Source organism: Pangasianodon hypophthalmus, chromosome 3 (assembly GCF_027358585.1).
Source record: "Pangasianodon hypophthalmus isolate fPanHyp1 chromosome 3, fPanHyp1.pri, whole genome shotgun sequence".
NCBI lineage: Eukaryota > Metazoa > Chordata > Actinopteri > Siluriformes > Pangasiidae > Pangasianodon > Pangasianodon hypophthalmus.
In genome coordinates this window covers 2340001-2351866 of record NC_069712.1, presented here as the reverse complement: position 1 = coordinate 2351866, position 11866 = coordinate 2340001, and the positions used below count along the sequence as shown (strand labels likewise).

Below are 11866 nucleotides of genomic sequence, written 5' to 3'. Positions count from 1 at the left end.
CATGCGCAAGATCCGCCCATCTTAAAAAATTGCCGCGTTTGGTGCGGGGAGGGGTGATGGGTAAAAAAAGGGAGGGGGGATTGTGGGCGGAGCCAGAGCTCGTGTCATTCTGCGTCCTCAGGACCCCGGTTTAGGTAGCTGTGAGAAACGCCTGATTAAATATTTAGTAATAACGAGTTTACTGGCATTTTTTTTTTTTAATTAAAAATATTTTCTTTCAATCTTTAAAACAAACAAACAAAAATAATAATAAGTGCCTTAAGACTCTCTGAATTATATTACAGTTTTTTATACTGTATATCTAATCGAGTTTATTTATTTATTTATACTGTATATCTAATCAAATTTATTTATTTACTTACTTATTTATTTATTTATTTATTTATTTATCACATTTAAAGCAACATGAGTGCTGAACAAAGTGCTGCACATCAGCATAAAATGGTAACATAAAATTAGATATATATATATATTGCATATTATATGTTATATTATATATTATTGTTATTAAAGGTTCCTTGTAGAGTTTGAATTAGTTTGCACACTTTCCATGGGTGATGTGGTAGAAAACACAGAAAAGATAATAATAATAATAATAATAATAATAATAATAATAATAATAATGACAGTAAAGTCATTTCAAAATAATGTATAAAAGTATAAAGATACAAATAATAAAAGGAATAACAGAAAAAACAACAGTGTTGAGATGTAGAACAGGATGGAAGAAGAAATATGAATGTAAAACTGTTGAGATAAATAACAGTGACTGTAATATCTCTGCTGAAAAAAAATACAATAGAAACCTTCAGAGAATTTGTAATGGTTTTAATGGTTATATTGGGGATTGTACTGGTTTTAATGGAAGCTGTAATGGTCCCTGTGGGTCTCGACTGGTCATTTGTTGCCTTCTATTGGTGGCATGTTCTGTCTAGTGGAAACCATTAAGAACCAGTTACAGTTTTAATGGTTAGCTGATGGCTTGTAATGGTACTTGTAGTGGAAACCATTAGATTTTCTGTGATGGTTTCTATTGTTTATTCAGCAGAGATGATAGAGATTCAGAGGTAAAGGTTCAGTCTTCTAATGCTGTATGTGTATAGCTTATTAAGAAAAACACAACATTTCTATTTACGTATGTACGTATGTATGTATGTATACGCATGTATGTATAAGCAGTAAGGGTCATTCTTGGTCATATTTACATGAGACAGTCTGAATAAAAGTTTTTACATGAGTTATTGAGCAATAAAAGCAATGTGCAAAGTATATATTAAAGTGGATCTGGTATGATCCGGTCCAACTTACAACTTTACTTTAATATAATACTTCATCTATAAATGTAAACGGAGCAAAGAAAAGCCCATGGATGTAAGAATTTATATATATTTATATGTGTGTGTGTGTGTGTGTGTGTGTGTGTGAAGGGCTTTTATGATTAGTCCTTGCAAAATTATTGGGTTTTGTTCCTTCAAAAATGTATTCTAATAATTTTATGTTTTGGCATTTTATTTAAAATAAATGACATTTTATCAGAATGTTATAAAACTCCTTTATAAAACTGGTGGTTATTGATAAAAAAAATCGATTTAAAGGCTTTTTATTTGAAAGCGTCCCTACAAAATGTCTCTACAGAGCTGCCGTTTGAAAATGGCGGTCCACGTTTCCATGGAAACGGATCATTCGACTGAGCGGAGGAAGGAGGGGGAATTAGCGTGTTGTGCACTGAGTTATTTCTAAAATTTGTTCTCAAACCTTTTATATAGTATGTCACTATCAGTGATTTTTTAAATTGTGAGTAATATTATTATATAATCTAGTGGATTGTTGACATTGGAAGTAGAATAAAAGTTTATAAAAATGAGCACCACCGTTTTATTTAAATTTCTACCCTTAAGTGCTTCTACTTCTTCCTGGTTTGTTTTGGGTTTTTTTTATATATATTTATTAATTTTTTTTATTTTGAAGTTAATGGTTACTGAAGTAAACTGCTAAAAACAATAATGTAATTTAAATAAAAAAATTTAAAATAAAAGAAAGCGCATCCTGAGAATGAGCCCCGTTCAGTTGCAGTGCATACAGTACCTGCATTTCTCTTGTAATGACCAACATGGCTTGTGATACTCTGCTCAGCCAGGAAGTGACGTCTTAGCAGGAAGTAGTATCGTTCCAAGCTCATGAGCTGCGATTCAGGCAGAACATCTCTGTTCAGTGTCCGGGGACTTTCCCCTAAGCACTGGGGGAGAAACCGGGTTCTCAGCGTGTAGCTTAGAGAGCAAGTATTCAGGCATGCGCAGTAAAGCTACTGCCTCTGCGCTCTAATATACAGCGACAGCTCACTAGTTGTTTCCATGACGGTAGATTATACATATCTTCATTAAATATAAAGCTTAATATATACATGTATATATACATAACATATACAATGTGTTATAAATGTTGTTATGATGTTTAAAATACTAATATTACTCTTGTATTTTTGCCTTAAATCTCGATTCATACACCCGAACACGATATGCAAATTAGTTCTTACACGTCACTGAAATAGACTCATTCGCCACCCTGATTGGCTACCGCTCTGTCCTGCAGCTCTCAGGTCCCTTCACTGACAAACTTTATCATCTTCAAACTTTATAACGTGTCTTTTGGAGCTATTAATGTCGATTTAACTCCTCAGCAAACCGCTACACACATTTTACAGCGCACTTGCTAAGAGAAAAAAATGTAAAATGTTTGAAAAATAAAATAATAGTACATATTTAGTCATGTATTTGCTGTTTAATTAACATATTATTAAAAAAAAAAAAAAAAGGATTATTAATTAGATTTTATTTATGTTTACTCTTATCCAAGACAGTTTTAGATGTTGGATTTGAAGCAAAATAATGCAGAGGAAAATTCATTAAGAAAAACTTTAATTAATAAAAAAAAAGCATAAAATATGCAATATAAAAAGTAATCTAGTATGAAGTGCATCTGTATTATTATTATTATTATTATTATTGTTGTTGTTGTTGTTGTTGTTGTTAGAAGTAGTGGTACTATTTGTTTATTATTATTATATTTGATTTATCAACAACAACAACAACAACAATAATAATAATAATTATTATTATTATTATTATTATTATTATTATTTTATAGCATAATATAATAGCATTATATAATTGTAATTTTATGCCCTATTATTCTCTCTTCCTCATGAGGCAGCATTCACTCAGGACATCACAATATTTCACTCCAATAACAACAACATGTCCAAAAAAAGCATGAAACCTGATCCAGGCTTACACAACCTCTTTCTGCGTGGTTGGACAAGAATGAAGGGAAAGAAGGCGGAGGTGCAGAAACACACACAGCACCGAGCAGGACCAGAGGAAGAGGTAAAGTTTTGTGTACACTAATACTCTGATGTATATATATATATATATATATATATATATATATATATATAGTGATGAACTGTGAATGTGTTACAGCATGGAGATGTAAATATACAGTAAATAAGATCTGAATGGTACACAACAGTCTGATATCCAAACTGCAAATGTGTTCCCTCTTTAGCTGTAAGAAATACAAAACATTATATAACATCTGTTCTGAGCTTTAGGGTCATGTCGAAGGATACAGTCGTCCATTCTGGCTCATATATATATATATATATAATTATTGGATTTCCATCTAAAGTTTAAAAGACTTACAATTATTGGATATTAATATCTTTTGTTTATTTGTTTGTTTCGTTTGTTTTTATTGTCTTTATTCCTGTTTTTATTTCACACTGTTTTTATTTCACACTGTAAATCACTTTGAGCTGCATTTTAGATGTATAAAAGGTCTTATATCAATAATGTCTATTATTATTATTATGAAAAACCCATTTTACTGTGCATGATATTAGCTAAAAGGGCGATATTACACCTCTGGAACCCTGGAGAGGAAGAGTTGGGATATATAAATATATAAATACATGAAAAAAATAATTCATGGATCAACATATTTAAATTATTGGCAGAATTTCCGCTTTAGTAACATGTTACATATTGAAATAATGTCCATGTTACTACAATAAACTAAATTTGTATATGTCGTTATTTCTATGTAATGAGTTTAACATAATATTTTGTTGAAGGTACATATTTTACTGAAGTGGAAATTCTGCTCTTAATTCCCATGAATTATTTTTTTGAGTTTATGAATTATGATTATATCATTATATTAATTACTGTGCAAAAGGCTGTAACGCAAAAAAATGCCTTCAAGAATAATTAACCCTTTCATGCATAAAGTTCACACTTACAGACAGTCAATTTAAGGCTCTTTTTTAAGTTTTAGGAAAATATAAGATGTCAATCAACTCCAAATCACTTGAGCGTATTACTGTAAATGAACATAAACCTCATAGATCTCTAGAATATTTGTCGTTCTCAATCTTTACTAACTTTCTTCACAAAAAAACCACCAAAAAAAAAAAAGGAATGTAAAACTGTTTTTGTGCCAGACTCTACGGATTACCTTAGGCTTTTAAAAAGCTTAAAAGTTTTTTTTTTTTAATTAGGATATTGTTTTTGGGAAAATGTTTTTTTAAACCTATTTGCATTATTCAACATTCCTAAATGATGCAAATTTTATGTTATTTTCTAAATTATTTTTCTTCAACCTGAATGTTTTTCTTCAACATGAATATATTTATAAAGCTGCAGCTCGATGGTTCACGGAACCATAAAACTGACCAAATAATACTTATCGATCTGTGTATAATGCATTATGAGCAAGGGCATGAAAAAGCAAGTGCATCACATACATAATTATAACAATAATATAAATATAACTATAACTGTTATTATAATCAAGAATAGGTCTTGACGTGTCTTTATAAATGTATTTATAGAACAGAAATACTTGCTTATTAATACTTATAAATGGGGCTATAATTCATTAGGAGCATGGGCTTCTTATATCTTATACTATATGTACAGCATTAAGCAGACACCCTTATCATCTTTATCTCTGCTGGAAAAAAAAACATCTCATCATGCTAGAACATGTAGACCATGTACAGAGTCCATGCTAGTACAAACTAGAAGAACAAAAACTCAGACACGTCACCAGATTGTGTGAGGAACCAATACACAGCGAGTCTGCGTGGGTTCCTCTGGGTTCTTCAGGTTCTTCCCAGAAACATGCCGATAGGTTAAAGCAGGATAAAGCACTTACTGACGATGAATGACTTTAAAACAGAGGGAAGTGAAACACTCTACAAGCATTCCTGATTTTCCGCTTTCTTCCTCCCTGTTCTTTAGGAATAATCAGAAGTGAAAATGATGTCTTACACACTCCCGGTGGTGTTCTTGCTCAGCGTTGTCTTCCACACACCGACACTGAGTGAGAATCTCAGCCTGAAGCCTCCTGAGCACGATCTGTTCAGCGGCTCTCTGTACGCCACGTGCAGGATGCGACCCAACACCCAGCTGGCGTCAGGAATGCCCCGAGTGTATGGACACGTCCTGTTTAAACAAACCGGGCCGGATGAGGAGTTACAGGTGAAGTTCAAGCTGCACGGCCTGCCTGCATCCAACTCTCAGTCCCGAGCGATACACATTCATCAGTACGGAGATCTCAGCGAGGGCTGCACCTCCACCGGCGGCCATTACAACCCAGAAGGAGCCAACCATCCGCTTCATCCGGGGGATTTCGGAAACTTTATTGCTCACAATGGGAAGATTCGCCAGTCTGTAGACTCCAAAGCCACTCTCTACGGCGGGTTATCGGTCCTCGGCCGTGCCGTGGTGATCCATGAGAAGGAGGACGACATGGGACAAGGAGGAGACGCTGGAAGCCTTCTGCATGGGAACGCTGGAGGACGACTGGCCTGCTGTGTGATCGGAATAAGCAGCTCCAAAGTCTGGAATAAATCCCATCTCTAAATTAATGTGGGGTTGAGTTTGTACATATAGGTCTGATGATATATCGGTCTGATGGTCTAGCGTGATAAGATATGAAATTATCTTGTTAATATTGGGTTAATTTGGTCTGAACATGTCCTAGCACGCTGTCATGGGGTCAGAAAACAAAACAAAAAAGAATAAAATATAAGTACAAAAGTAGAAGAAAGAAAGAAACTTGTACTTGTTTTGATCTTCTTACTAATAACCTACTTCTTCTGTTTCTTCTTGTCCTTCTTTATTATTAATTATTATTCACATTTTCAGTTTGTTTTTATCTTCTGAACATGCATTTGTTTCTTTATTTCTTCATTTTGTTTGTATTCCCTCGCTCCAATTGGGCTGAGAAGGAAGTCCTGAAGATGTAAACTATATAAATATTGAATAATTTTGTACGTAAATCTTAACCTTAACAAATACGTCATGGTCCTTATGAAGAGGGCGAGTGGTGATGGAGTTAAAAATGAAAGAAATGAAAAGAAAAAAATAATGCAAAGCCATTACAGATCATCTGCGACAGGATTTCTAAACCCAGAGTCTGACGAAATCAGATTTCTACAATGTTGTAATACGTCTAAAAATGTTCCACTTTAAACAATAATCTAACAGAGTCATTATACAAATGAAATCATTCTGGACAAACTGATTTAATCCAAAAAGAAAATAATGAACTATCAGTGTTAGCTAATTGTTTATGCCTTTCCTCTTTCAATCCAGTTCAATTAATCTCGCTTTAGATGTGTGATAAATAATGTGAGATTCAGTATTTATCTGTATTTATCTTTTTATAGCTCTCCTTGCACGTGACCTCGTGTTATGTTTAAAGAGTCTGGGTCATGTGGAGATAATTTATGGTCATGTTGAACATGATGATAAAATGGAGTTGATGTGTTGGTGTGTATCTTTATTAGAGTACAGTCGTACATGTTAGAACATCTAATCAGTTACTGCAGTAAACTTTACTTTAACTCTCAGGTTTTTGCCTAATCTTTTATTATTTTCTATGTATTTTTAATATTGAGGTATAACAGTCAATAAAATGCCCCTATTTCAAATAAATGTGTGGCGCTTTCTATATTTTTTTCAGACCAGGTCTTGTTAGAAAGCTGTTTGCTAGCCAACTAACTTCCGTCTAGACAGTGAATAAAGAAAAATACAAAACTGGAGTGCTATTTTATATTACTGTTATGTTATTAAGTGGATTTACATTGTGATTGTTTCCCCTGTTAGGCCTCAGATCTTGAAAAGGGCCAAATAATTCCTAAATTATTCAATTATAAGCAATATGTAAGGCATAAAAAGCTGAATGTGGATTTGAAGGTGGAAAATAATCTTGTTTTTGAAATCATGTACACTCATTTCATCTTTCTGAGCTTTATGTGAAAATTAAATAATAAAATTATCAATATGAAGTATTTCAGAGTTGATATCCACAAATTAATTATACTCTAAACTATATTAAATATAACAAAATGGCTACAGAAAGAATTCATAATAATACAAAATGTCAAAATATACAAAGTGTCAGAATATAAAACCAGATCTACATGCAAAACATTTAAACTCCTCCCAGTAAACACAAGCTGAAAAAGAAACACAGCGTCGCAGCTACGATCTTATCCGAACGAATCCGATTTTTGCCGATCACATCGCTCTTTCGGAGATCCCTTTCCGAACATGACCGATCATTGCCGATCTTTGCCGAAGCTGCTCGTGTTGGCTCGATAGCTTACATTTTCTAGCAGCGAGAATGGAGGAACTTGCTCTCAAACTCAGCGCGGATGGCATCCACAAAAAAGTGCTTTCTCCTGGAAGAGGGGAAATCCCAGACTATGTGGATGGCACGAAGGTAAAACATATAATCGTGCAATATTTAAAATCATTAAAGGGTTTCATTCGTGAGTGTTTTTAATATTTACCAGCTAGAATGCTAACCGGCTAACTAACCTAGCTAGCGGCGCTTGGCCTTGCTAATCGCCTTGTTTACACTTAAACATTCGATATAAAATTGATTTTTATTACTTTCTCATGGCAGATGCACAATATTTTTGCTTTAGAGACCTATTAAATACTAAGATCAACAAGTTAGCAGTGCTGCTAGTGAGTGTTAGCCAGATGAGCATCAGATGCTGGTCCCCATATCACTACATCCCGTTTCCCAGCTTTTCTCCATGTCATTATTTTATTTTTATTTGTAGCTATGTGCATTTTTTTTTATAATGTTACTTATCTAGTTATGATTAAAAAGCGTCCTGGGGGGAAAATATGCAGTGTTTTATAGTGAGAGGGATTTAAATAAGAGCAGAATAATGATAACAGTACAGTTATACAGGATTGTGTGGAATATATGAATCGTGATAATTATGATATTTGAATATTTTATATAAAAATAACACAAAAGCTGTCAGAATTAGCTGCTTAGTAAGCTGTAATCCTGCACTTTATATCTCTAAAATTGCAGTTTCAGAGCTTTTTGTACCTGTTCGTTAGTGAATCCAGTAGAAAGAAAAAGAAAAAATTGCCTCTTTTTAATTTTGTAGTTCATCACTTCTGGGAAAATGATTATAATTTTTTTTAGATGACTCATCCTGTACTAGTTTCATCTTCATCCAATTAAATGCTCTCTAGATTGTAGATGCCCCGCCCATCGGGGGCGTGTCTTGCTCTAAAGTTTTTTTTTTTTCCCAGAACTGTATTTCCCTACAGAAGCTTTAAGAAGCCGTTAATTTTTTCTTTCTTTCTTTCTTATTTTCTCATGATCACGACTTACTTTTCTTGTGATCTCAACATAACAGAATAGTTGTTTTCTCATGATAACGACTTAAATGATGTTTCTATTTATTCGACATAACAGCATGTTGTTTTTATTGTTCTTAAAGCAACAAGAGCTTAGCGCAAACACGCAGCATCATGGATGAACAAATTCGTTTTCATTTTGATCAGAAACTCACTCAAGCTGAAACTTCTACATTAGTGTCCGACGCTTGAGAAGGAGGCTGTCAGGTTTACACCCTTTACACCTCTCTCTCTCTCTCTCTCTCTCAACGCGGAGATAAAGTCCATCTCTACAGCAGGCAGTTATTATATTTATGATAGAGATGGCAAAGAGGATGGTGATGGCGAAGACGATGGAGATGGCGAAGAGGATGGAGATGGCAATGGAGATGGCGAAGACGATGGAGATGGCAAAGACGATGGTGAAGACGATGGTGAAGACTATGGAGATGGCGAAGACGATGGCGAAGACGATGGCGAAGACGATGGTGAAGGCGAAGATGATGGTGAAAATGATGGTGAAGACGACGGTGATGGTGAAGACGACGGTGATGGCGAAGACGACGGCGAAGACGACGGAGATGGCGAAGACGATGGCGAAGACGACGGAGATGGCGAAGACAATGGCGAAGACGATGGCGAAGACGACGGTGAAGGTGAAGACGACGGAGATGGCGAAGACAATGGTGAAGACGACGGAGATGGCGAAGACGATGGTGAAGACGATGGAGATGGCAAAGACGATGGCGAAGACGATGGCGAAGACGATGGTGAAGACGATGGAGATGGCGAAGAGGATGGTGAAGACTATGGAGATGGCGAAGAGGATGGTGAAGGTGAAGACGATGGTGAAGACGATGGTGATGGTGAAGATGAAGACGATGGAGATGGCGAAGACGCCAATGTGCATGCAACACCGGTCCTATTCACAAGGCGCGAGATTTTCTCGTGATAAAATTACGTCGCGAGAAAACAGCTTTTTGTTATTTCAGAATCATGAGAAAACAAGAAAGAAAATAATTAATCCTGTCTCACACACACACACACACACACACACAATCAGAGCATTATGTTTCCCTCACTGGATCTTTTACTGAATCTCCTTCGTGGTGATGTGTCATTTACAAATGATTCAGCTCTTTGAACCGGATCTTTTTTTTTTTTAGTGAACTCGCACGTATGAGCCGTTTCGGAGGCGGTTCCATGGCGACGTAAGATTTTATGAAATAATTTCAGCCATAGTTAAACCAAGATGAACAATCTGTGGTGAAAATACCACTTTTTATCAGTTTGGGAATTGACTCATAGAGTCGACTCGTAATGGTGAACTGAGTCAAATGAAATGAATCACTGAAAAGAGCCGGAATCTCCATCGTTAGTCCTCGTTAATAAGTCTTTGTGGTTAGTTAGTTTAATCTCATGATGAAAAAACCTTACAGTAATTTCACTGTAAGAAAATTAAAAAAAATAAAAATTTATCATCACATTATGTGTCACAATTATTGTCACAAATAGTTCTGGAGCTGATATGATCTGTATGATCTATGAAACCTGTTTTATAGGAGTATTTTTTAATTTTGATGTCTGTGGAGGTTCCGCTTCATCAAAACAAGCGGATTTATTTGCAGCCATGGAATAAAAATGAGGTGATCATGGCTGGTCTTGGTGTCACGTGGTACAGGAGGAAGTGCAGTGGATTACAGGTGTGTGTGTGTGTGTGTGTGTGTGTGTGTGTGTTCCTGCAGGTGATGTTTCATTACCGCAGCAGTCTGTGTGACGGTACGGTGCTGGACGACTCCAGGACGATGGGAGGGAAGAGTAAACCCATGGAGCTGATCCTGGGGAAGAAGTTTAAGCTGCCCGTGTGGGAGCGTGTGGTCAGCACCATGAGAACGGGCGAGATCGCAGAGTTCACCTGCGACGTCAAGGTACGTGGTGCGACGTCCAGATTAGTTCAGAACTAATCTGTGGGGAAAGTTCCTGGTATTCAGTGTCAGGTTACACACGTACTTGAGCCGGTTTTCTTCTCTTGAGTAGGATGATTGGAAATGTTTTTCTTTTTTTAAATAACACCTTTAAACACAAGCACTACTGTTTAAATCTAAAAAAAAAATAAGGGATAGAAAATGCAGACTAAAGAATTAAAAGGTTTGTCCTCTAACAAATAATAATAATAATAATAATAATGATAATGTGATAATTTATTAAAGTTAGCTGAAGGGTTGAGATTTTGTTCAGCAAGGATGTGAGTCTTCATAAGGTTCTGTAATACGGCGAATACTCAGCCGTACGGGTTGCGAAACGTCGCCGAGCCTGTCTTTAGCTGTTTGTTTGTATCTTCTCGTCCCTCGGTGTTTTCTCCTCCAGCACACGGCTCTGTACCCGCTGGTGTCTCAGTCTCTGCGGAACATCAGCGTGGGTAAAGACCCTCTGGAGGGACAGAGACACTGCTGCGGCATCGCTCAGGTCCACTCGCACCACTCGCAGGGACACAAAGACCTGGAACAGCTCCAAGCCAACCCTCAGCCCCTCATCTTCACCATGGAGCTCCTGGAGGTGTGTGTGTGTGTGTGTGTGTGTGTGTGTGTGGTAAGGGTGTATGAGTAGGTAGATAGATGGATAAAGACTTTGTGGAATGTTCCAGAAGCTCTGCATAGATCTCTAGGAGAACAGCACCTTGTTATATTGTGTGTGTGTTGTGTGTGTGTGTGTGTGTGTGTGTGTGTGTGTGTGTGTGTGTGTGTGTGTTTAAGGTTTCGCCCCCAGGCTCGTTCCCGTTGGAGACGTGGGCGATGACGGATGAGGAGAAACTGGCCGCCGTGCCGCAGATCCACGAGGAAGGAAACGCGCTCTTCAAGAAGGGAGACACGGAGGGAGCCGCCGAAAAATACTACAACGCCATCGCCTGCCTGAAGAACCTGCAGATGAAGGTAGAACCTACACACTGTGTGTGTGTGTGTGTGTGAGAGAAAGACAGACAGAGAGAGACAAAGAGAGAGTGAGAGAGAAAGAGAGACAGAGAGTGTGCGACAGAGTGAGAGAAAGACAGAGAGAGAGTGAGTGAGACAGAGTGAGAAAGATGGACAGAGTGAGAGAGAAAGAGAGTGTGTGCGACAGAGTGAGAGAGAAAGACAGACAGAGAGAGA

The 11866-nt window shown here is 36.6% G+C and overlaps 2 protein-coding genes across 2 annotated transcripts in view; both read left to right on the top strand.

Annotated features, from left to right (window-relative positions):
* Positions 1–3216: 3216 nt before the first annotated feature.
* On the top strand, positions 3217–7004 carry sod3b (superoxide dismutase 3, extracellular b). Its single transcript, XM_026932538.3, has 2 exons — positions 3217–3383; positions 5304–7004. The coding sequence occupies exon 2, from the start codon at positions 5322–5324 to the stop codon at positions 5925–5927; it is 606 nt and encodes a 201-aa protein (XP_026788339.2). The 5' UTR covers positions 3217–3383; positions 5304–5321; the 3' UTR covers positions 5928–7004.
* Positions 7005–7641: 637 nt separating this feature from the next.
* Positions 7642–11866, top strand: part of aip (aryl hydrocarbon receptor interacting protein) — a 10537-nt gene continuing 6312 nt past the window's right edge. The window contains exons 1-4 of the mRNA XM_053232722.1: positions 7642–7794; positions 10466–10648; positions 11088–11276; positions 11474–11650. Coding sequence (XP_053088697.1) covers positions 7696–7794; positions 10466–10648; positions 11088–11276; positions 11474–11650 — 648 coding nt within the window. The 5' untranslated portion in view covers positions 7642–7695. The remainder of the gene's footprint in view (positions 7795–10465; positions 10649–11087; positions 11277–11473; positions 11651–11866) is intronic.